At 48.2% G+C, this 25,846-nt stretch overlaps 2 protein-coding genes and 1 non-coding gene across 13 annotated transcripts in view; 2 read left to right on the forward strand and 1 right to left on the reverse strand.

The window, feature by feature from the left end:
- NFAT5 (nuclear factor of activated T cells 5) overlaps positions 1–8,169 on the forward strand; it is a 155,524-nt gene extending 147,355 nt beyond the window's left edge. For all 10 annotated transcript variants that reach the window (XM_070062631.1, XM_070062634.1, XM_070062630.1 and 7 more), the window contains one exon: positions 414–8,169. The gene's annotated coding sequence lies outside the window, so the exon portion shown is untranslated. The remainder of the gene's footprint in view (positions 1–413) is intronic.
- A 2,496-nt stretch (positions 8,170–10,665) lies between these two features.
- NQO1 (NAD(P)H quinone dehydrogenase 1) lies at positions 10,666–25,231 on the reverse strand. Of its 2 annotated transcripts, XM_002711667.6 has the most exons (6): positions 25,090–25,231; positions 18,004–18,168; positions 17,786–17,916; positions 16,231–16,344; positions 14,528–14,629; positions 10,666–13,730 (listed from the first exon to the last, which is right to left on the reverse strand). In XM_002711667.6, the coding sequence occupies exons 1-6, from the start codon at positions 25,094–25,096 to the stop codon at positions 13,425–13,427; spliced, it is 825 nt and encodes a 274-aa protein (XP_002711713.1). In that variant the 5' UTR covers positions 25,097–25,231; the 3' UTR covers positions 10,666–13,424. The 2 variants fall into 2 exon arrangements, with proteins under 2 accessions (XP_002711713.1, XP_069918772.1); XM_070062671.2 differs by lacking the exon at positions 16,231–16,344.
- On the forward strand, positions 12,539–12,674 carry LOC127491426 (small nucleolar RNA SNORA21). The gene has a single exon (XR_007920086.1). It is a non-coding gene; the product is annotated as a small nucleolar RNA SNORA21 (small nucleolar RNA).
- Positions 25,232–25,846: the final 615 nt, after the last annotated feature.

Here is a 25,846-nt window from a genome sequence, read left to right on the forward strand (position 1 = left end):
AGTGAGCCGCGGCACCAGCCCTTGACTCTTTTATTTTAAACTATTGCTTGCTCACAAGTTGGTAATTTTTGCTCTGAATAAGTTACTATTAATGATAACCTATGATGATATTCTTAATATTTGGGCATTCCTCTGGCTCTAAACTTCTTTGCCTTGGAATGACAGAAATCTGAAGAATGTACAAAGTGTTTCCTTTGTGCTATACATGAGAGATGGTTGTGCCTCATTTTGCCTTTCTTTAAGAAATGACTTTGAGTCAGAAAAGTCTGCTTATGATAAAAAGTAAAAATGATAGTTTGACTTATAGTACTGAATAATATACTTTGGGCTTATTTAAGGTGACAGGCACTTTGTAAATGATTTCCCTCCCTAGTAAGTTATAGTAAACTTTTTCTTTTCTTTTTTTTTTTTAGAGATTTCATGAAGAAAATCCTGATTCCACGATGTCCTGAGATCTTGTGTTTCCACGAGGATCATTGAACTGTTATTTTAAAAACAAAATTAGAAAAACTGTATTTGAGTAAATGGATAGATTTTACTCTGCAAAAGAGCACACCTTTGCTGCCTGTTGCAGTGACTAGCCACCAATGTTATGTATTCCTAATAACAGTGATGACTGAGAAACTATTTGAGTTGCCAGCTGACAGAATTAACTGTTAATATTTTCCTTGGCATAATTTCTTTAAAAGTACAGTGTAAGTTCAAGGCTGGACCAACCAACCACACTCAGTTATTATTGCTATTAGAAAATAGTATTTGTCATGTTTACTTTTGTTCCTGGTTATTTTCTTTCTTGCATTATTTAGTTAAGTAATGGCTTTTGAAAAAGTAAAGTTCAATAATAACTAAGGCTGTGATGTTTTTCAATATAAAAAGCACAGCTAGTGGCCAAAATGAAAAAGGGGGTACCATTCTGATGAATAAGCTGTACTAAAAACTCTATATGGATAAAAGGACTTAATTTAACACAAAGACAGATGACATACAAAACTGGAAACAGCTGGAATGCTATTGATATTATTTTTCAGAGAGTTGTTAGTTCTCTGTGTATCTACTACTAAGAGGTCTAGCCATAACTGTGCATAGAAAAATAATTATCTTTCTCTATAGAAATGAAGGGGATAATATATGGTAAATTATGTTCCTGTATCCTCCTACAGTAGTGTAAACTGACAGAGTAATTTGAGTCTGTTTTCTTCCCCAGTCTTGGGCTGGTATTCCCTTTTTATATGCATCTAAATTATTTCCCACCTCTTTTTCACTTATGTTAGGCAAGTATTAATATTCTACTGGCTTTATGACCCTGTAGCAACTGAAAGGAAAAGGCTACTTTGATTGAGGGTGACCTCAGTCCTGCAGCACAGGGCAAGGAGCACTCTTCTAGGAATTATGGGGAGTTGATTCCTGAGAAACAATGCACTATTTTCCCATGAACGGTGCTGTTCTGAAGTCTTCAAATTTTTCCCTGTGATAAAAAATGACATTAATTTCAATTTTAAAAAAGGCAAGCTGAAATTTCTTGAAACATCTCTTTTCCCTGAGCTGCAGTGAGTGTGATTCACTTGTCACCTCAGTGCTTTACAGTTTGAAGTGGTCACTTACCTGATGGTTCCCACAGCCTTAGGCTTTCCAGGGTCATATCACTGACTTAAAATGAAAAATCCACTCCCGTTACATCTGTAAAGAGCAAAATAACACACTCCAGAACTTGCAGTTGTAGCATTAGTTATACAGTTTTGGGTGTTGCTACCCACGGGATGCCTGCTTGTCACTCTCACCTGTGTCTGGACCTGTGCTTACGTTCCATTTTCCTTTTGGCATGTGGAAAGCTGTCAGTGCAGTGTAAGGCCAACGTATGTGTGTGGCTTCTATGTGTTGATGTAATGTTTTGGTATCCTTGTCTGTCTCATTTATTTTTTTAGTGCAGTAAACAAAAATAGCCTGTTAATTGTGAATGAAGGCTACTTTTCTGTTTAGTTTCTATTTTTTCCTACCCTGTGCATTTAAGCTGAATTGTGTTGAATTGTGTGGTGTTGGTTTTGTTTATACAGCCAGATTTTTCCCCTTTTGTGTGATGGTCTTCCTTTGTTCTTTGAATGTGCTTGTCTTCTAATTTGTTTTCTTCTCTTCTAATATATTCTTCCCTCCATCCCAACCCTTTCTTTCTTTCTCTCTCTGATTGAGAGGCATTGAATTACGTTTTCAGTAGTACAGGCTTCTTGCCGATATGAAGGGAACTTATCAGAAAGAGACCTACTATGGGTCATTTAATTTTGAATACAGTTTTCAATCGTTCAAGTTTTGGATGGTTTATATCTAATGTGTGTTTCATTTTTTTGGAAAGCTATATTTTGTATTTAGGAAATGGTATACTATTTTGCTATTTGTACTGAGTGAGTACATTGGCATAAATATAGAAATTTATATATATACATATATATAAACTATTCTTTTTTTGCCACACATTTTTGTGGTAAATTTGTGAGTTTGTCTGATGTTCTACCACAACGTGGCGTCTGATAACAGTGAGGGGGGGTTTGTTATGTCTTTATTGAGTATTTAAGTAACTTTTGAAACAAATGACCTGTTCATCTGTGGCCGTTCCATCAGGTAGTTCCTGGATGTCATTAGTGGGCTAAAGGCAGCTTGCTGTGTTGCTGGGTCTTCCACTCAGCAAACTAAAGAATAACGAAACCTATCAAGGCAGTTGTGTCAAGTGGTATTTCACAAGAATGAGCCATTCAGTCTTTGCTCACTATATATTTAATATTTTATTATTGTTCTTATTGTTCTTATTAATTGGCTTTCTGTATTCTATGCCTTTTATTTATAAGGACACTAAAAAATGTTTGTAATTTTAATAACATTTCTCCATCTTGTAAGATTCAGAGCTACTTTATAAATTCTCTGACCCAAAAATATTTTCCTCAATATATCTTCTCTCCCCTGGCCCCTATTGGGGAAAATTATAGTTCAGGTTATGAAAAGGATCAGCCACACAATCCAGTACTTCAGCTTTCAGATGTAAAACACTAACCCTAAGGGGTTGACTGTAATACCAGAGAAAGCAAACCAAGCAGGTATTTTTAAAAGCAGGAATAAAAAGCTACATTTACTTCTGAATTTTTTTCTGAGATTACATAAGAGACTCAAGAAGTCTGTTCATTCACCAAGTTCCAATTAGAATGTTTGTTGCTACCGCACTATGGGAGGAAGTGGTGGCAAGAAGGCTGGCTTGTGTGCTGATTTGTGTTCTGTGGTTTAGCAAGAGATTTATCAGTCTAAAATGTGGATTGGCAATGCCAAGTCACTGGGACCAATTTTTTGTTTTATAATATCTAAGTGTAGAACAGAACATATACCTGAACTATAGTGATTCAATTGGATGGAGGCAGAAAACCCAATTTTTATTCTCATAAATTTTGTGGTTATTTATACAAGGGCTGTGCTATACTACCATATTCTTATTCAAAATGATTTTTTTTACATTGTTAAATGATTCTTACCCCTAAAGGTCAATGTTAAGTACAACATTCTGAATACATGATTTGGTTACAAAGAGTATTTGTCTTATTGAAGAGTTAGCTCAGTGGTTGATACTTGTGCTAATGCAATTTCCCAGTTATTGTTACAAGTTATAGCTACATATGGGAGAGACTGTGCATCAACAAAGGCCTTGGAAACAATTTCTATTAAATTTATTTATGGCAGAAGGACCTAAATAAACTGTGAACCACATTTTGTTTCTTTATATTACATTCGATTCTTCTTGCTTTCAACAATTCACATAAATCCTTGGAGCTTATCTGTGTGTGTGTGTGCGTGTTACTCCTTTTGTCATTCCATTATATACTCCACATCTACATAGGAGGAAGATAATTAGAAAGTATAGTTTGCTTCTGAGCTTATCATCTTTGTGATCAGAGTCTCATGTTGTTACTAAGCTAACATGAATCTGTTTTACTCATTCTCCCTAGACAGGTTTTTAAAGGGCTTCATTTATTATAGAAATATTAGTAAGGGATTTTCCTTCCATGCTTCCCTTCCTCCCTACTTCCCTCTTTCCCTTCTTTCCTTCTTTTCATGCATTCTTCCATCTTTCCATCCCTCCTTGCTTTTTTGGGGGAATAATATCATATGTGCTATACTTCAGAATTTCATTATAGTGTATTTCTTGCCCCTCAGAACCTTAGCTACTCTACCTAGAAAAAATAATATCCAAGGAAATGGGAAGAAGCTCTCTGTGCCCCTCCAGAAGTAAAATAAAATTCCTTTTGACCTTTTAAGCCATTATAAATAGTATTATTTTGGAAAAGTGGAATCTGTTAGTTTCATCATCAAATAAGGAAGGACCAGAATAAAATGATTTGATAATTAAAGTCTCAAATTCAACCTGGTTATAAATATTTACTAGAGGTAACCTAAAAGTTTTTTACTTTTCCATTGAAAATTTCTGTTCTGATGTCTGTTTCTTAATAGATTTTTAAAACTGACATTTACGTGAGATTGATTAGCTTTACTCACATCCTGACCACAGGTTTCATCCCTAACCATGTCAGCCATCTTGCATCTGAATGCTTCTGATTATATGGAAGGGTTCAATGTCAGTGAACACGGGAGACCATGCAGGTCAACAGATGGAACAGAAAATGAACTCAAGCATATATATATCTTAGTGTGTGGATTAGTACAATCTCATAACATATTAAGAAGAGGTTTTTCTATTCTGCCTGTTTGTGTCACTACAGGTAAATTGTAGAGATCTTCATAATAGAGTAAATATCAGCATTATATTTATGAAGTTTGTGAATTGTCCTAGTGCTTTGATTATTTCTTTAATCCCTATTTATTTTCATGCCATTCTAGCCTCATTTATTAATAAAACTCTGACTGTACTCCACTTTTTCAGGAAATTTTTTAAATTAATATTTTAAATATAGATTGTTTTTGGGAAAAGTGCCTTTTTACTATGATAGTACCCCCTTATAATTTCATTTTTCACTGTTATTAAAAACATAAGCAGCTCATTTTAACAGATCTCAGCCATCACTTTTTCCATTTGAACATTCTTTTTTCCGCTTAGCCATTCTTTTTTCCATTTCTTGGTCACCATAGAATACTTCATAAATTCCTTTATCTTCAGAATAACAGAAAAGAAGCACTGCCAGACGTTCCTCTGGAGGCAGGTAAGTGAGAGGGTACAGAATTAGACTTTCTATATGTTTATCCTTCCTCTCAGCCAGCTAATAATAGGTCTAATTTGGATACTAAGGAATATTTTATTGTCTGTGAGACTCCTTGCACACAATGGTTGTAGTTAAATTTCTGGAAGGAGGTGTTTAAAGGATCTTTTTTGGTATAAAGTAAAATTAAATGGATTAAAAGAAATTACTATAACATAGTTTAGATGAGGCCTGGTAGTGTCAAATTTTTTAACCAAAAGGATCTTGCCTATCAGAGCCTCAGTTGATTGCCTAGCTAGGAAAATAGCATCAGAGGAAATGAGGTTATGTCGGAGTCTCTCCAGACCTAAGTTGACCAGATACAGTGAGACTGAGTAGGCTTCTCTTGTTTTTGCTCCTTTTGCTTCTACTCTGGCTCCTTACCACATGGTGGCGCTTGGAGAGAGGTCGGGGTAGTAGTACCTTGGGGAGAGAGCTGCTTTAGTCACGCAAGTATTTCTGTGATTGTTGGTGACACTGAAGACTGCACATCTTATGCCACATTCTTAATACCATATTGATATTATGCACTTTAATCATTCCAGAGAAACTGAGAATGCAGTATAGTGATGACCTTCTTAATGACTACATCTTAATTAACCATTCAGAATACTGTGTCTCTTTATTTTAGGTAGCTGATTTGGTATGAACGTTATGTGGCTATTTCTTAAAGGACTAAATAGTAGGAGTTAAGCCTTTGAATGCAGTTGAACAAGGAAAATTATTACATTTTGACAGATAATCTTAGAAACATTGAAATAGTCGATGTACTAATGTATATGTTTGAGAGTTCATTAAAACCAGCTCTCTTCCTATATATTTTGTGTCAGGTCTATAAGAACATTATGTAATTTTCTGTGTATGAGTTTGTGTAAGCTAGTGTTTCTGAAAATGCAGTCCTCAGCCCATCAGCTAGCATCAGCATCATCTGGGAACTAGTTAGAAATGCACATTCTTGGGCCCTATCCCCGACATTCTGAGTCAGGAACTCTGGAGTGGGGCCCAGCAGTCTGGTTTAGCAAGCCCTCCAGGTGACACTGATGCACACTAAATCTGAGAACCACCAATATGCACTCATCTAGTGGGAACTGGAAAGTCTCTCTTCCCACTGATACACATGCACACACTATTCACTACATAGGCTCAGCTTTCAGCTATCTTTAACCATTTATTAGCAGTTACAATTTAGTATCAGTGTTGCCTAAGAAGGAGATATACAATTAATCTAGTTATTGATAACTCAGCGTTGTTTGGCATTTTTCTGCCATTTAACTAAAAAGTTTACATTAACTGATTAAGTATATATGTGCAATGTTCTATATTTCTTTTAATTATTGTAACATTTAATTAGCGAATATAATTGATGGGTGCTAATGTTCCCTGTCATCCCTAAAATGGGCATATTGTGGGCTCTACAATACAAGCTTTCTTTTCATTGCCTCTTACTTTGCCAGCAGACCACAGTTTTGCTCTGCCTGGACCAATTCTCAGAACGAAATTGTCATTCCTTGTATTTATATGTGTATCTGAGATAGTTAGCAAGATGGCTGGCCAGGTTGACACGACACCTTCTTTTCTTTTTTTAAGAGGTAAAACTTCTTTAAAAGTAGCTTGTTTTTATAAGAACTGAGGCAGTAGAGATGTATCTGTCCTTAGGGCTTATGCTTTAGACTTGAGTTATTTACTAAAATAAATATTAGGTAAGATAATATATAATTTGGGCATTTTTCCTGGTACATAGATAACCACAAAATAAAGACTTACTCATTCGCTTTTACCTCCTTGTGTAAACTGGTACCTCCCTAACTGTTCTAATCTTCCTCCTAATGTTTATACATCATCAGTTAACTCATGAAAGAAAAAGACACTTTTCAGAATAAAAATAAATGTATAGTCACTTTGTTAAAATCACCACTGTCATCTTTCCTTAATCCTGGCAGTGGAAATATACGTGGCTTACTCTGCAAACTTCACAAACTTTGGTGCTGGCAGATACACAGGCAAACTGTTGAGAGATACTCTGATTACATTCCTCCTCCTTCCTTAATCCCTCTCCCTTTCCCTCATTCACTGCATAATATATTCCTATACTCAAAGCATTCTGCCATAATTCTATTTGACTCCAACTTGGAATACCTCCTTTAAGAATTCCACGAGTAACCAGACCGTCCCTGCTTGCTCACTCGTGTGTTCACGTGCACTCTCGTATCCATCCCTCCCCCGTCTCTGTCTCTGTCTGTCTCTCTCCAGAAGTCATTTGCCTGGTTTAAAATATTTTTTAGGATTGCTTATTATTATTTTAGCTAATAAACCTCAGGACAACACACAGACACACACACAGGATGCCAGACATTTTTGAGAATGGGTTTGGAATCAGATTTTTTGTCTATTAAAGAACTATCCTGCACTGAAGTGATTGTGACCGTAGTAGTTACAGACTGATTCCAGTCTACTTGAGCTCACTTTTGATCTAATGAATGTATCTGCTCACCTTGTTCCCTTACTTCTTCGATAAGCTCCAAGTAGCTGCCGCTTTGACACTTGCAAGTTTCACTCACTTGTTTCACTTAGACTTCTAAGTATACTACAGATATTTCATTAAACAGTTTTCAAGTGGTTTAGCTATCATTCTGCCAATTTAAAATTTTTATTTAATTTTATTTGAGCACACTGATCAACCACTGACCTGCCTTCTTCCATTGTCCTGCGATGACGAAAAGGTTACATTTGTGTGTCTGTGGCTTTCATAGTTGGGATTTCAGAGCACTGATGCCAGGTATTTTCAGTTTGTTCTCTGGGGGAATTTCATTTGCATCTATGTTTTTAGCTATCTGTGATAACTTGTTAAATATTAAAAAGATATTTTGCTTCTATTGGAACATTTGTATACTCGCAACTATATTTCTGTAAACAGCTGCAGTCAAAAATAAAACATTGAAAGTTTTCATTTTGCGTGGGTAGTTGTCTTTTTTCCTCAAACCCTGTGAATAAATGCATGTGCATGCATATTAGTTTTGAGCAACACGATTATGAGGCTGAAATTATAAAATCATTAGGAAATAAACATGAAATACAAAAAATTTTGAAGTCATTTCATACCTACTAATTTGCCTGGCAGAACACAAATGACTCAGTGTGACACAATTTGTTTTACTGTTTTACTTAGTTTAAATGTTCTTTGTTTAACATATACACATGGAGATGCTTTTGATGAAAAATCTCCCAATCTCTTTTGATGGTTACCCCACATATATAAATGTGTAGCAGAGTACATAACCACTAGTGGCTCTCAGAGCAATTTTAGGGGTTATATAGGTAAACATACTACACATTTTCAAACATGTATTTTAGTGAAACTAGAAAAAAATGTGTTCCCCTACCAGACCATGTAGGGGAAGTGAGTCATATTAAAGTATAATATTAAATAGATACTAATAGAGAATGTATCACTATGTGCATAAAACTAAAGCTTAAGAGATATGACAGGGCTGGTACTGTGACATAGTGGGTAAAGCTGCTGCCAGTAGTGCCAGCATCCCATATGGGTGCCAGTTTGAGTCCTGGCTGCTCCACTTCCTATCCAGCTCTCTGCTATGGCTTGGGAGAGCAGTATAAGATGGCCCAAGTCCTTGGGCCTCTGCACCTGCGTGGAAGACCTGAAAGAAGCTCCTGGCTCCTGGCTTCAGATTGGTGCAGCTCTGGCCATTGCAGCCATTTGCAACCAGAGGACAGACCACCTCTCTTCCTCTCCGCCCCCGGCCTCTCTGTAATTCTGCCTTTCAAATAAATAAATCTTTAAAAAAAAAAAAAAAAAAGAGATGGTGTTACTTTTTATTTACTTGAAAGACAGAGTGTGGGCAAGGCTAGGCAAAAGCCGGGAGCCAGAAACTCAACCCAGGTCTACCATGTGGGTGGCAATGACCGAACTACTTGGGCTATCACCTGCTTCCTCCCAGGGTTCACATTAGCAGAAAACTGGAACCAGAAGCAGAGCCAGGACTCGAACCCAGACACTCTGATGAGGGATGTGAGTGTCCCAAGTGGTGTGTTAGCTGCTATGCAGAGCACTCATCTTGAGATGCTGGTTTTGATAGGATGCTTATACTTTATCAGATAGAGACTATTGACTAAGAAACAGTGGCAATTTTTGACATCCCATGCATACCCCTAAATGAATAGTCACTTAAAATACCATACATAAGGGGGCTTCAAAAAGTTCACGGAGGGGCCAGCGTGACCTAGCTGGGAAACTGCCTCCAGTGCCAGCAACCCATATGGGTGCCAGTTGGAGTCCCGGCTGCTCCACTTCTGATCCAGCTCCCTGCTAATGTGCCTGGGAAAAGCAGCAGGAGATGGCGCAAGTGCTTGTGGAAGACACTGAAGAAGCTCCTGGCTCCAGGCTTTGGCCTGCCTAGCCTGGACCACTGAAGCCATCTGGGGGATGAATCAGCAGATGGAAGCTCATCTCTAATCTGGACTTTCAGATAAGTAAGTTAGCTTGTCTCTTATCACATTTACATTAAAATCTAAGTGCTATGAGGGCAGGTACTTGGCTTTCTTCATTGTATTCCCAGTCCAACTTCCAGGCCCAGTGATTGGATAAATCAGGGCATACGTATTGTCCTGAGGGCATTTACATTTACGTTTTTCTTGATTTTTTTAAAAGATTTATTTATTTATTTATTTGAAAGTCAGAGTTACACAGAGAAAGGAGAGAGAGAGAGAGAGGGAGAGAAAGGTCTTCCATCCGATGGTTCACTCCCCAATTGGCCGCAACTGCCAGAACTGCACCGATCAGGAGCCAGGAGCTTCTTCAATAATAGCAGAGAGCTGGATGGGAAGAGGAGCAGCCGAGACTTGAACCGGCGCCCATATGAGATGCCGGCGCTTCAGGCCAGGGCATTAACCCGCTGTGCCACAGCGCCGGCCCCACATTTTTCTTGATTTCTATACTGCTCTATTCTCTGGCTCTCAAATTTGCAAGGCAAAGACAGAGATGTCCCATCTTCTGATTTACTCCCCCAAATGCCCAAGCCAGGAGCCAGGAACTCAATCCAGGTTTCCTATGTGGGTGGCAGGCATGTTGAACCATTACTGCCGCCTCCCATGGACCTACAGGAAGCTGGAGGTCCAAGTGTAGCAAGACTCAAACCAAGGCACTTCAGTGTAGGATGTGGGTAACCCAAGTGGCATCCTATGCAGTGCACCAACTGCCCACCCCTTTCCTGGCTCTATTTTAAGTTTGTGGGAGGATCTGAATAGGTTGTCCCATTACCATTCAGTGTAAAGCAGCCCTGTTGAGCAAGTTCTCGAACCATATACCTGTGGGTCTGTGGCCTGTAATTTAATACTTAATTCTCTGATCCCATCTTCCAGCAGATTCTGCTTTTGCCCGAATGCTGATGTCACTAGTGTCACTGATACCAATGAGCATGGTCCTATATTTATTTAGATTTTGTTTATTTAATTTGAAACTTTCAGAAATTTATACAAAATCACCATGAAGAAGACAACAAAAACATTTTCAGACCGGAACACCCAGCCATCTGCTACCGTGGATATTGTTTAGAGAAGAGAGCCAGTGCCAGCCAGCAGCCAGCATCTGTGAATGAGGTTCTCCTGTGAGCTGTTTGCGGTTTGCAGGAACCTTGCTTAGCAACATTTCTCTTACTTTTTTGCATGCATGCACCACAAGAGGGCAGTCTTACATTCTATTTGGATTATTAGACCAACAGTGTGAAAAGAGGTACTTCAAGAATTTAAACAAAAATCAGAATGCTATGACAAAATTGTTCAAAGTTACTAAAACTCGGCTGGCACCATGGCTCACTAGGCTAATCCTCCGCCTGTGGTGCCGGCACCCTGGGTTCTAGTCCTGGTTGGGGCGCCGGATCCTGTCCTGGTTGCCCCTCTTCCAGTCCAGCTCTCTGCTGTGGCCCGGGAAGGCAGTGGAAGATGGCCCAAGTGCTTGGGCCCTGCACCCGCATGGGAGACCAGGAGGAAGCACCTGGCTCCTGGCTTTGGATCGGCGCAGCACGCTGGCCGTAGCAGCCACTTGGGGGGTGAACCAACGGAAGGAAGACCTTTCTCTCGTCTCTCTCTCTCTCTCTCTCACTGTCTAACTCTGCCTGTCAAAAAAAAAATTTAAAAAAAAATTTTTTTAAAGTTACTAAAACTCTGGGCTTAGAATTTCATCCTAAAATTCTGAGGCCAAAATACAGCCTTCAAAGCAAAGTCGTCAGTTTAGCAATAATACAGAAAACAGCCTTTCAGAAGTTTGTATAGCTCACAAATAAGGTTAGTTTAGGGGGAAAACTTTAAATATTTAAGGTTGCTTTTCCTGAATTCATGTAGCACTTGTAGGGTGTAGATATGTTGGCTTACTCCGGCAATTAGAAAATTGAGGGGTGGGCATTGTGACTCAGTGGGTTAAGCCGCCACTTGTGATGCCCACATCCCATTTTGGAGTGCCTGGCTCATGTCCCAGCTACTCCGCACTTCTGATACAGCTTCCTGCTAACGTGCCTGGGAGGAAGCAGATGATGGCGCTAGTACTTGGGTTCTTGCAACCCACATGGGAGATCCAGGTGGAGTTCCTGGCTCTTGGCTTCAGCTTGACCTGCCTCCGCTGTTGTAGGCATTTGCTAAGTGACCTAGCAGAAAGATGATTCCCTCTCTCAATGCCTTTCAAATAAATAAAATAAATGAATCTCTTATTTAAAAAGATTGAAGTGAGGTAAAGAGATCGTAGTTATTCATTTCAGGGGATCTGTGTGAGCTCTATACAAACAAGGCAAGCTGAAGTTAGAGTAATCCTCATATCAGGAATATTAGTCACTGGGTAGTAATTGAAACAAATATGTTTCACAAACAAGCATTAGATTACTAACGACCAAACAAGTCCCTTAGGTCTGATGGATTCCGTCATTTCTTTGAGCAATTCCCTTCTGCCATAAACCACAGAGAGGTAATTAAAATAGGTCATCGGAGAATTGGATGCTCTCTAGCCAGAGTTAGTCCTAAAAATTTAGCCCTAAAAACAAAGAATCCAGGGCAACTCCTATTGGAGTACTACCCGGGTTCAATTCCTGGCGCAGCTTCCTGCCAGCATGGGTGCCAGAAGGCAGCGGGAGAGGACTGCTCAAGGGGTTGGGCTCCTCCTCCCGAGTGAGAGACTTGGATTGATTTCCAGCATGGACTGCAGCCCAGCCCAGTCCTGGCTGATGTAGGCATCTGGGCAGTGACCCAGCGGATAGGCGATCTCACATTCTGCCTCTCAGATAAAGTTTAATTTTTAAAAAATTAAACTTATGTCCCCCCTTTTAAAAGCACTCAGTGGGCCTTTGCTAATGACCCATCGAGCCGTCCAGAATTGGCAGAGCCAAAAGCACCGCTTTCGGGTGAAGCGGCAGCATGTTGTGCTGTTTTGCTTCAATCGGTGGTGTGACAAGATGTTCCACTGTTGGGGACAAACCACGGGGGCTGGGAGCAGAGCTGGAGAGACTTGGAAGCATTTGGGAAATGTTAACACTGGTGGAGCTGCCTACCTTGTTAAAAAAGGAAGTTTTGCTTGTATCTTAACATAGAAAAAAAATTAAACTTATGGATGACCCTAAAGAATACCTTCTAGCGTCCTTCATGCCTTTCCCTGACATATGTCCTAAAATGGCCTCTTGAGCCTAATCAGATTTTGTTTCTATGTCATGACAACAACCTAATCATGTTTCATTTAGCAATAAAATTAAAGTGCTGCAAAATGTGAATAGAGGATGTTACTTCTCCTAGTCATTTTTGTTAAAGATTTATTTATTTGAAAGATTTATTTATTTGAAAGACAGTTACATAGAGAGGTAGAGAGAGAGGTCTCCCTCTACTGGTTCACTCCCCAAATGGTTGCAGAGGCCGGAGCTAAGCCAATCCGAAGCCAGGAGCCAGGAGCTTCCTCTGGGCCCCCCACGTAGGTGCAAGGGCCCAAGCACTTGGGTCGTCATCCACTGCTTTCCCAGGCCATAGCAGAGGGCTGGAACTGAAGTGGAGCAGCCGGGACTCACACCAGTGTCCACATGGGATGCTGGCACTTCAGGCCAGAGCTTTAACCTGCTGTGCCAGCACCAGCCCCTGCTACTCATTTCTCATGGGATAAGAAAACCCCAATCAGAAGCACTGAAGCAAGTAGGGAGGCCTGATCAAATCTTAGAGATCTTATTTTCTGGCTTTGATCTGGTTGTCAGTTGGGATGGATTTGCCCAAGTGATGGCCCACAGAGAGGCCAACTGCCTTGTTTTTCTGCTCATCTTGCACCTCTTTTTTCATTAAGAACCCTGCCTGGACGTTTAGGTCAAAAAGGCTGCTTGGAGGAAAATACAGAGGAGTCTCATCCCAAATACTCTCCAGGCGCTCCTTCCATCGCTGCAGGATCTGGATCCGGGCGTCCTCTGGAGTGTGCCCGATGCTGTATGTGAGCTGAGGTTCCAGGACTTGGAATCCACAGAAGTGCAGAATGCCACTCTGGGGAGACACAAAGCGCAGGGGTAAGTCACAGAATCAACCCCACGTCGCTGGGCTTGCGGACAAGCAACAGGAGTTCAAGGGCGGGGCTTCCCAACAAGACTCCAGTGAGGCAGCCTCGGCTCTCTGGGGGTCAGCTCACGGCTGTGTCCTCTCTCCTCCTGCCCTCTCTACCTGGCTGTTGCCTGTTTGAGTCTATTCAGCTGGGCGCTTCTGCAACTGAGAAAACCTTGAATCTGTGCCAGCCTGGATTCTCTGCCAAAAGCGCCCAGGGAGGGCCTCGTGCCAAGGCTCACAGATGCGCATTTCGCTGCCTCTCCGCTCCTTAACAAGTCCTCAGAAATGATGCTTCCCGCCAGCCTCTTCCTTCCTTCAGAAAGATTATCTTGAGCGCCCACCAGAAAGCCCACCCCAGACTGCAGTTTTATGCGTCTCTACCAACTGGCTGGATTCGACCACTGTTTCTGAAGTTGTCTTGGGTCCTAAGAGAACCCGTGAGACCGTCTTGGCCAGTTGGAGAAGGCCTGGAAGACTGGAGAGTGACGTCAGGCCAGCGTCCAGAGAAGCAGGGCCTGAGGCTGCACAGAGCGAGGCTCACCTGCGGGAGCCCTTGCCCACGTGCGCCCATGTGTGTAGGCTGTAACGGCGGGGGCCTGGGGAGACAGACAGGCAGCCCCCTGTGGCTCTGCCTCGTGACCCTGCCTCCATCAGCACCCTCACTGTGGTGTTCGGGCCGCTGTCTGGAGACTTGAGACCCCACAGAAAGCCCAGTTAATGAACTCTGCTGAACCGCGTACCTGAATTGGCCAGAGAATGATATTCATGTCCCCGTGGATACCCTGGAGAGAGTACATGGAGCCGCTGCCTCCCATGGTGATGGAAAGCAGAGCCTTCTTCTTCTACAAAGGAAATACCAGCGTCATTCACGGCACTCGCGTCTCCCGGGGACAGGGCGCTAACGGGACAGCCCACGGAGGGCAGCGCACCAGGCCTCCGGATCTGCTGCTTCCCTTCCCGCTGGAGCCCCCTGAGCTGCACAGGAAGAGCCTGCACAAGCAGCAGCCCACGTGGTCCACAGACAGGAGCCCGGGCACGCCAAGGCTGCCACACTCCCGCTCAGGCCAGTCAGTCACGGCTGGCGCAGTAACCAACAGCAGTGCGGCTGCCGGCTGCTGAGCTGGATTAGCTGTGTGCGGTGTGTTTCCGCCTTTCCCCACTGCTTCTGGACATGGCTGAGGGTAAGACCTGCATAAGAGGGGCGCTGGCCTGTGGCGCCCCCTGTCTAAGCTCCAGATGGAGTAGTCCCCGCTGTGCTGAGTCCCGCTAACGGACCTAGCAAGTGCCAGAGTCCTTACCACCTAGATGGAGCTCCTGGCTCCTGGGCCAGTCCAGCCCCGGCCGCGGCAGCCATCTGGGGAGTGAACCAGCGGGATGGAAATTTCTTTCTCTCTCTGTCTTCCTTTTTCTCTGTCACTCTGCCTTTCACATAAATAAAATAAATCTTTTAAAAATAAAATAAGAGGTCAGCCGGTGCCGCGGCTCACTAGGCTAATCCTCCACCTGCGGCACTGACACACCGGGTTCTAGTCCTGGTCGGGGCGCCGGATTCTGTCCTGGTTGCCCCTCTTCCAGGCCAGCTCTCTGCTGTGGCTCGGGAGTGCAGTGGAGGATGGCCCAAGTGCTTGGGCCCTGCACCTGCATGGGAGACCAGGAGAAGCCTTCGGATCAGCGCAGCGCGCCGGCCGCGGTGGCCATTGGAGGGTGAACCAACGGCAAAGGAAGACCTTTCTCTCTGTCTCTCTCACTGTCCACTCTGTCAAGAAAATAAAAAATAAATAAAATAAAATAAGAGGTCTGAAAAGCTTTCATGTACAATATTTAGGGCTCAAAAAAAACCCAAAGATTTTCTTTTAATATGGAAAATTTCAAACACACACAAAGAGGAGAAAGTAGTGCAATGACACATCCGTCAGCCAGCTCCACCTCTCAGTGTTCTGCCACTCTCGTATTCGTAAACATTCCACTTGAAAGGCAGACACAGATATCATCCTCTGCTGCACTTCCCCCACACCCTCAGCAGTTAGGTCTGGGCCAGGTAGCCCAGAACTCAATCTGGGTCTCCCACAGGTGGCAGAAACCCAAGGAGTTGGGCCATCACCTGCTGCCTCCCGGGGTGTGCATTAGCAGGAAGCTGGATTGGAAGCAGAGGAGCTGGGACTCGAACCAGGCACTCCGAGATGCGACGTGGGCATCCCATGGAGCAACTTTAGCCACCGCGCCACACTGCCTGCCGTTCTAATTTTATCTATCCCCTCTCCCTGCTTGTTGTTCCTGGGGTACTTCAGACCAAATGCCAATCATGTCATCCAAAAACCTTGATCATGCCTCTCTCTCAAAGGACCCAGAGCCTCGCCTTTAGTACCTATTCATGCTCAAAGCTGTGCCCCGAACAGAATCTACCCAGAACCCACCCCTGGAGAACACGGCGTCGTCCACCTACCCGGAAGGGCCCCTTGTCATACATGGAGGCGTACGTGTAGGCGAACTCCCCGATGAGCACTCGCTCGTACCAGCCCTTCAGAATGGCAGGGACTCCAAACCACTGCAGCGGGAACTGTGGCACAGAGACAGCACGGAGGTCAGATCCGGGGCGCCCAGCTCAGACGGCGGAGCAGGGTGCTGGGCTGCTGCCCATGACGTCACGGCAGGGGAGCTCCCTTCTCCGGGCCTTTGTCCAGCCCTTTAGGAGGAACGAACTCACTGAAGAGGAAACGGTCTGACTTGCATTTACAGTGGACAGAACTCAGAAGCACAAGCAGGTGGCTTCGCGGGACTGCACATTTCTTTTTTTAAACTTATTTGACAGGCAGAGTTAGACAGTGAGAGAGAGAGATGGAGAGAAAGGTCTTCCTTCCATTGGTTCACCCCCAAATGGCCGCTACAGCCGGCGCACTGCGGCCGGCGCACTGCACCGATCCAAAGGCAGGAGCCAGGTGCTTCTCCTGGTCTCCCATGGGGTGCAGGGCCCAAGCACTTGGGCCATCCTCCACTGCCTTCACAGGCCACAGCAGAGAGCTGGACTGGAAGAGCAGCAACTGGGACTAGAACCTGGGGTGCCGGCGCCGCAGGCGGAGTATTAGCCTAGTGAGCTGCGGCGCCGGCCAACATTTTATTTTCATGTGGAAAGACGATCACGGTGCAATGACTTTGCCAGGATGAGCCTTTTCCTGCCACCTGCTAGGAAGCTGTCAGAGTACACAGAGTCTGCAGTGCCTCCACTGCCCTTGCGTGCGGCGCGGCTTAGCCGTGTACCACCTGCACAGCTGTACTGACAGGGAAGCAAGCGTGTACATCAGACAGCGGCCACGTGTGAAGAACACCAAGGTCCTTTCCCACTTTGAAACGCACTGATTCTGGCAAGAGGACAGAGCTGCTGCTGCCATGGCTACACCAGGGTAAGAAGCTGTTGAAAATGGGGATCCAGCAGGCGTCCCGTGGGGCACCACAGGCCGGGGGCGAGGAGGCAGAATAGAGGACTTTAAGGACAGGTCGCTCTGCAGCTGAAGGAACAGCCTGTAGCCCCTCGTCGCGGACCTCCAGGGTCATGACAGTCCCTGGTCGGTGGAGCTGGCGACAGCAAAGGCGCTGCCTGCAGCCCAGCACGGGGAGGCAGGACGCTGACGAGCACACAGAGTTCCACAGCGGGAGGACGAGGGCCGTGGTCCCACAGCCCGGAAGCCAGCGTCCCCGGCTTCGCCCCACCAGCTCTGCACACACCCTGAGCATCCAGCAGGAGCCCCCGCTGGACAGGGAGGTCAGGCACCTGGGGGAAGAGCTCGAGACCTCCACGTGCTCCTTTGCAGGTGTTCTTGTGCACGCGAGGAGCAACACACCTGCAAACCTGCGGGATCCCGCGCCTTGACGCCACCGGCCCTGTTTGCAGACGGTGGTGGGGAGTGACTTTCCCAGGAGGCCAGGGCTCATCCGTTGACAGGGCGAGCCTACGGAGAACTCGCTGTCCCCGACACCCCGTCTGCTGTCCCGTCCTCCCCTACCTGAAATATCACCAGGTCTGCGGCCTCCAGCTTCTTCTGCTCGGCCACGATGTCCGGGCTCAGCCGGCCTTCCTTGTAAGCCAGAGTGGACTCGGCAGGGTACTGGAAGTTCTCGGGGTCCTTCAGCTTGCCTGCACACAGGGGAAAGAGAGGCTGAGGCCCAGGCACCCGCGGGCAAGGACGGCCCCCAAGAAGTGCAGGGGAGGCAGGGCTCGCACCTGTGATGTCCTTCCTGGAAAGGACGGGGTTGAAGTTCATGGCGTACAGGTCCGACTCGGCCACCCCCCAGCCTGTCCTCTTCAAGGCCTCCACGGCGGCCTCCTTCATGGCATAGTTGAAGGACGTCCTCTCGGCATGGGCCAGGACGATCAGTGCTTTCCTGACTGTGGACAGACACAGGCACATGGACCAAGGCCATTACCTGCCGAGTGGCCCGTATCCAAAACGCTTGGAGCCAGAAGTGTTTTGGATTTCAGAGGGTTTATTTATTTATATATACATATATACATATATATATATATTTGAAAGGCAGAGTGACAGAGAGGCAGAGGCAGAGAGAGAGAGGTCTTCCTTCCACAGGTTCACTCCCCAATTGGCTGCAACAGCTGGAGCTGCACCGATCCAAAGCCAGGAGCTAGGAGCTTCCTCCAGGGTCTCCCATGCAGCTGCAGGGGCCCAAGGTCTTGGGCCATCTTCTACTGCTTTCCCAGGCCATAGCAGAGAACTGGATTGGAAGGGGAGCAACCAGGTCTTGAACCGGCGGCCATATGGGATGCCGGCGCTGCAGGTGGCAGCTTTACCCACAGCACTGGCCTAATGAATAAATCTTTTTAAACGCTGTTCAAGGCACATTCAGCTTTGCTCCATCGTTGCAGTTTGGGGGAGTGTGCCCTACAGAGTAAAGGCATCAGGATACGGGCGCAAGGATTGCATCCCACACCACTCTTGATTGGCATAAGTGAGATGGTTGTTTATGGGGACCATTTTAATCAATTGTGGCTACATCCACAGGACAGGATAATAAGCCATTAGCAAGAAACCCAGGAGGGTCTCCTCGACACATTATTAACAAGACGCAAGCGCAAGCGTAGGTCAATCTATTTTTATTTAAAAGGAAGGGAGGGATGTGCATACGCCTGTATGTAGACTGGCATGAGGGGCCACCACAGGAGAGGGGACAAGCGCGGTGGGGGGGGGCTCTCTCTGGGCTGCCCAAGTGGATGCGGAGGCCAGGCCCGGAGCTTCACTGCGCAGCCACAGCACGGGCCGTGGTCTTCTCCCAGCACCGGGACCACCTGTGCTGGGCACGTCCCTGTGGCAGCTCAGGTGTTGCCAAGGTATTTACTGTCAGGAGGAGGGGCCCTGGCAAGGCCATGAGGCCATGAGCCTCGCTCCTCACTAACGTGCTCAAGGCGCCCCCAGCGGCGGCTGCATTAGGTGTGCGCCGGCTCACCGTCCCACCTGCCTCTCTGCAGAGCGGAACCCCTGGGAGCCTTGACCCGGAGCTGCCCACTCTCCAGAGCTGTGACGGATAAACTGCCGTCCTTAACAAACGGCCTCAATGTGGGTGCTCTGAGACACCGCTCGGTGGGGCTGGGACACGCGGGGTCCCACCCCGATGCGGGAGAACCCGGAGGCGCCCGAGAGCTAAGCAGTGCCCACACGGTGAGTAGGCAGCTGGGGTAACTCCGACCCAAATGCAAGCCACAGTGCGCAGCTGTGTGGGGAAGGGCCGGAGAAGGGGGATGACCCAGCCACTGCTCCTGGGACGTCCTGCCCTGGGAGGGAGGCTACCTGGACGGCTCGGTCCTGTTGGAAGAGCTCCAGGTAACTAAGATTTGTGCAAGCGGCCGCGTGGGCCCCGGGCCCCTCCTGCTTGCATCCCTGGCCCCCCTGGTGCAGGGGCCCCAGGCTCAGGCCAAGTGCAGGTTTGACAGGCTTGGGCCCCGGTCCCAGCCTCTTTGAGAGTCAGTGGCGTTTGTACTGGCTGATGCCCGAAATGCCACTGAAGTGACTTCTGCGCTGTGGCAGGCTGGGAAAGGGGGAGGCTGGCTTCACCAAACTCACACCCTGCTTCCTCTCAGTGCATCCACGCCGGGGGCTGAAGTCCTGGTGGCTCCGTTGCCAATGACCTTTGCGTTGCTCTCAGTGTCTGAGGGACTCCTGCTCTGTCGCCTTCCTTCTGTGGACTTCTCATCAGTGTTACAGGGATTTCCTGACTCGGTAAACAAGGAAACCAGCTGGGCTGGACCTCCACAGCTTGCTCTTTTTTTTTTTTTTTTTCTTTCTTAAGATTAATTTATTTTATTTGAAAGGCAGAGTTAGAGAGAGAGGAGAGACAGAGGCCTTCCTTCCACTGGTTCACTCCCCAAATGGCCGCAATGGCCTGAGCTGACTCAGGAAGAGGTAGCACAGGCCGGAGCCCCCTGGGACCCAGCTGTTGCTTCTCGCACCTGCACGCTTCACCCCTGCAGAGCTGGGGGAGCTTTCCAGGCGGGACTGCTCTCTGCTCCTGCTTTGCCCACAGCCTGATGGTTTCCCTCCCCTGGGCACCCCTGGGCTCCCTCCAGATCCCGAGAGCACCAATCTAAGGTCAGTGAGCTAGTTGTGCCACAAGTCAGCAGGCTGAGCCCAGCCTCCATCCACTCCTGGGGAGCCTGTGACCCTGCTCACAGCCTCCCACACCCCTGGGAGGGGCAGTTCTCTGAAAGCTGCAGAAACGGAGCTGTAGAACGGACTTTGAGATCAGAGCGATCGCCCTGCTATTGCTGGTAGCGTGAAGACACTGAACACCTGCTTCCTAAGGTTGTTGGGAACACTGGAGACTTTCACTAAGCGGGTTAGCATAATGCCTGGCACACAGTAGGTGCTCAGTCAAGGGGACTCCTCCTCTTCCTCCTACCCCGCTCCTACCCCTTACTTCTTCATCAATATCTTCCCTACAGAGGAATCCCGTGGAGTAAAATACGAAGATTTGATACCAAGGGCATCAGAGAGGCTTCGGCTGGAACCTCTGAGCCAGCAGGCCGCCCTGGGGCTGGGGTGCTGGGCCAGGCGCCCACAGTTGCACCTGGGCCTGGGGTGGGCACAGGGTCCCTCAAAGTTCCGTAACCAGGGCTGCTTGGTTGGATCAGCACTAGAGTTGTCAGGCTACTGGAGACAGAGGAAATGGTGGGATTTTTGTTGAAACCTCTTTCTTTGGAAATCGCCACACTCACTCACTTTTCCATGCCCCCTTGCCCCGCCCCTTTTCCTGGACATCCAGGCTCATGCTGTGGCCACGTGGCCCTCGGGGCCCTGGCTGTGCACCGAGCCCCACACAGCCGCAGGTGGCTGCTGGCTGACCCGCGGCAGCTCTGCTCAGCTGTTGAGAGACTGAAGGCCTGTGAAAATGGAAACATCTGAGCGGGAAACAATGAAGTCAGCGGGGGCCATGCCGGCCTGAGCGAGCGAGATTTGATCTCTTGGATCACCAGCAGGTCTCTGGCGAGGCCCCGCGGCGGGGGTGGCCTTGTTTGAGAGGCACTGAGAGTGGAGGGGAGCGGGATTTGCCTTAGGGGCAGCATCTGGTGCAGCCAGGGAGGGATCTGGAGCATTCCGGCGCATTTGGTAGTTTAGAAGAGGCCACGGTGAGGGTGGCGGGAGGGTGAACTCTGCCTGTCATCGCTGGGAACAGCCCGCGATCCGAGGAAGATACAGGGGTATAGAAGTGGCCCTGTACAGAAAAGACTTGAGTACTGACTGAAAGCCATGGGCCTCTGCTCCCCACCAGGTAAACCCCTGCAGCTCAGCCTTGAACCTGGGGCCCTCCCGATCTATATAGCGGCCTACATCTTGACTTGAATCTACAAAGCCACTTTTGTAAGGCAACAGTGTGCAGGAAGACTAAATTAGGAGGTCTAAACCAAGCCTAAACAGGGTCTCCCATGTGGATGCAGGGGCCCAAGCACTTGGGCCATCTTCCAGTGCTTTCCCAGGCATATTAGCAGGGAGCTGGATTGGAAGTGGAGCAGCTGGGAATCGAATTGGTGCCCATAGGTGATGCTGGCGCTGATGGGCGGCCGTTTAACCTGCTTGGCCACAGTCCCAGCCTCCCATGGCTTACTCCTAATGAGCTTGCTACCCAACAACAGGCATGCCCGTGACCTTGACAGTGTAGAAGTACCAGACACAGATTAGAATAGTACATTTCCCTCAAACATAACCCAGAAAAGCCCAGCACCGGGACTACAGAGACTTAAAACAGCTTGAGAGAAATGGTCTTATCAGGCAGCTCACAGAACGCTGCTTCGCAGCGAACAAGACTTATTTGCTGGAGATAAGGGGGGGCCTCGGGAGATGGACCACCCGAAGTTGTAACCCTGTGGCCCTCGATTTCACGTCATTTTTCATGGGCTCATCTGGACCCAGAGGGCTCACCTCCCTCTGCTGCCCCCTAACCAGCGCTGTGTTCTGGGACAGCACAGAGCTCAGAATTTGCCTCCCGAGAGGCTCAAAATAGCTACTCCAGGGTTGGGTGACATCAGCATGACCGAGACGTAAGGGACCTTCCTCAGCGGCAGCCGTGAGCCTCAGGGTGGCCCATTAGCCAGCGTCTTCTGAAGGGGCCGCCAGTGCCGCCGCACCTTGGAAGACCGGTGGCGTTATCCTCAGCACCTCGTTTGATCTTTGGGTGTTTTGCTGAGAGACTGACGGAGCCCCCTTCTGGTTCACTCCCCGAATCTCCGCTGGGGCCGGGCAGGGTGCGGAAGCCAGGAAGTGGGAACTCTGCCAGGTGCCCCACCTCTGCCTCCCGGGGTCTGTCTGCATTGGCAGGAAGTTGGGGTCGGGCGCCAGAGCCAGGAATCAAATCCACGTACTCCAGTATGGGACGTGAGCATCTCAACACCCACCCCAGTACTGGCACTTGCGCATCAGTGTGTCACCATGTCACGAGGGAGGTGTATCTAATTCAAGTGAACAGTTCAAGCGCAGCTCGGCGCGTCTCTCCCCACGCACTGTGCTTTGCTGGCAGATGTCCGTCGCTGTGAAACCGGCTCCCAGTCCGTCTTTGTGTCCCCTCACCGGTCTTTGATCTCACCCCACGTCCCTGTTGGCCTCCTTTCCTTTCTCCCCCGGAAGTGCTAATGCTCCCATGAACCCATCTGCTCAGCCTCTCCACCACAGTTCCCTGGGCACCTGCTACGCGCCAGACACTGTTCCAGGCACGTGAGATAGATCGGTGCACAAAACACACCAATCTTTGGTCTTCATGGAACCTGAATTCTGTTCCCTGGAGAGTGACCTCTGCCCTCTGCTGTGGCTCCGACACTCCCACTCCTCTCTGCCTTCCCCTTTGGGCCAATCTGAAACCCAGAACTGTTAGTAACCTTCCAGATAAAACTCTGCTCTTCCAAGCTGCATGATTTCTCTGACAACCAATGCAGTAGCAAGTAATAGCAGGAAAAAAAAAGTGGAGAAAGGCATTATGGGATACTGTCCACTGTACAGTGTACCTGTTACTGTTACATTATCCACCTGAGCTCTTTGGCAGAGAATAAGTCACCAAGGAACACCTGGTAGAAACAGCAGAGCAAGCCCTCAAATCACTTTCGGGCTTTCTGCCCCATCCTGGTCACACTCCAATGCCCCCGGGGATAAGCGTGCAGGGCTACAAACCTCTGCAAACAACGCCCCGGATTCCGGATTCCGTTAAAGGTTGGCTGGGTACAGCTAAAACTCGTTCTGCAAGATCCAAATCTCCCTTTTTCCCTCCTTACCCCTCCCTCTTTATGTTTCATTTACACAAATGAGATGGACTTCAGAAAGGCACAGACATTGGAATTAAAAGATACACTGTGGGGGCCAGTGCTGTGGTGGAGTGAGTAAAGCCGCTGCCTGCAGTGCCGGCATCCCATATGGGTGCCAGTTCGAGTCCTGGCTGCTCCACTAACGATCCAGCTCTCTGCTATGGCCTGGGAAAGCACTGGAAGATGGCCCGAGTCCTTGGGCCCTGCACCCCATGGGAGACCAGGAGAAGCACCTGGCTCCTGCCTTCGGATCAGCGCGGTGCGCTGGCCGCGGCGGCCATTGGAGGGTGAACCAACAGCAAAGGAAGACCTTTCTCTCTCTCTCTTCTCTCTCACTGTCCACTCTGCCTGTCAAAAAAAAAAAAAATACATTGGGGCGAGCCTTGTGGTGCAGCAGGTTGAACCGCTGCCTAAGGACACGCACATCCCATGACGGAGTGCTTGGTTCCAGTCTGCACTTCCCATCCAGCTTCCTGCTAGCGTGTCTGGGAGGCAGCAGATGACGGCCCCTGCCACCCTTGGGAGACCAGATGAAGCTCCTGGTCTCCTGGCTTTGGCCTGGGACAGCCCTAGCTATTGTGGGCATTTGGGGAGTGAACCAGTGGATGGAAGATCTGTCTACCTTCATGTTGCAGTATGTCTAATTTATAAGCTAAACGTTATAGGGATGTAGGTGTAGGAAAAGATAGTGTATACAGAACTCGGTACCACCTGCAGGCTGAGGCATCCCGTGAAGGTCTTGGAATGTTGCGGGGGGGGGGGGTGTGGTGGGGTGGTGTGGGGGGTGTGGGGGGGCCCACTGTGGACGGAAACACAGCAGCTGCCACGCCGCCCGGTGAGCGAGAATAATTGCTTCCGTGCACCTCTGCCAGCCACTCCCGGGCCTCTAGCCCCTGCTCAGCCTCATCTGAGGCTCGAGCAGCTGCAGTGGCAATAGCCACCCCCACCTCCTTAGCAAGCTGCGGTTCCGAGTGTGCGCATGCGCCCATTTTCAGAGGTAGACCTCGGTTCTGGCAACCGGAAATCACCAAGAGGCAGAGCTGTGCTGTGTGTGTGTGGGGGGGGGGGGTGCTCAGTCCAGGCAGGCCCCTCTATTAGAGCCGTCCAGGCAATGCAGGTCCCTCCACCAGGCAGGGACCCACACCTTAAAGTGGAGCCACCTATTTTCAGCGTTAGCAACTTCCTCCAATGTGCTTGCAGTAGTCCCAGGCCAAGCGAGGCGTCCACCAGGGGCTGCATTTGGCCTCTTGTGCTAACTGACTTCGCCTGCTGTTTTGAAGGCAAATGTTTGGCTCCAAGTTCAAGTCTGTCTGAAGCCCTCACCCCGTTTGTGAAGCTCAGATGAAGAAGACTCTGTCACCCTAGCGTGCCAAAGAAAGCTGCCCCTCTCCCGACTCTGGGCCAGGCCCATCCCGGGCCCCTCGCCTCTTTCACTTTCTTGGTCTGAACAAAACTCCAAGCCAAGGCCCTACGGCCTGCTCTGGGTGACGCAAGCGTCCTGCCCTGCGTACTCACCAGCCATGGCTCTCAGGGCGCGCTGCCCGTGCGGAGATGCAGGAGACGCAGTACCCGGCGCGGACTGGCGGGGCCGCAGGTTGTCCCCTGGCCTCGGCGAGACACCAGCTGGGCGGAGCGTCAGCTAAGCCTAAGCTGGGCTGGCTGGTTGCGTACTGGCTCCTTTATATGCCGAGAGCCAGCGGGGGCGGGGCGCATGCCCAGAGCCTGGCGCAGTTAGGGAGGAGGGGGAGCCTGGGGATGGAGCGGGGGTCCGCTGCGGCTGGGGAGGAGAGAGAGGAGGCAAGCCAATCTGCAACTGGCTCTGAAACCGCCTGGGGTTGGGATGGGATCCGAGGGGCTGGGGGACAGGCTTCCGCCAGGGCCCCCGGCCAAAGTGGGTGCAGAGGATTTCCTGTAGGCCCAGATTCTGCTGCGTCACGGTGACTCTGGACTTGGGGGACCGAGAGCAGCAAGGAAGTGTATTTACTTTTTAGCTTCCCGTGGAAATGTTTATTTTTTCCTTTGTATGGTTCAGATTCGGCACTTGGGGCCCACGGGACGAACGCGCTTCCCCAGGCAAGTCCCCAGGTGGCAGCCGTTCCTCCTGGCCAGGAATCTGGGACCTGAGGTCATGGGCAGGGAACCAGCCGGCATGGGGAAGCGGCACAGAACGGGCAAAGGCGGATGGGAAGCTTCCTCGCTCTGTACCAGATCGCGCATAGGGGCTGCCAGGCACAGAGCAGCGCAAACACTTGTAAATGCCTGCAGTGACAGT

Source organism: Oryctolagus cuniculus, chromosome 18 (genome assembly GCF_051225735.1).
Source record: "Oryctolagus cuniculus isolate XC-2025 breed Fujian yellow rabbit chromosome 18, ASM5122573v1, whole genome shotgun sequence".
NCBI lineage: Eukaryota > Metazoa > Chordata > Mammalia > Lagomorpha > Leporidae > Oryctolagus > Oryctolagus cuniculus.

What these genes read in the sequence shown, in the direction of transcription:
- NQO1 (XM_002711667.6), bottom strand. An exon ending in CAGACCTGGTGATATTTCAG is followed by an intron (nt 16,345 to 17,785) that starts GTAGGGGAGGAC and finishes TCTGTGCCACAG; the next exon opens with TTCCCGCTGCAGTGGTTTGG. An exon ending in TCATTCTCTGGCCAATTCAG is followed by an intron (nt 13,731 to 14,527) that starts GTACGCGGTTCA and finishes GTGTCTCCCCAG; the next exon opens with AGTGGCATTCTGCACTTCTG.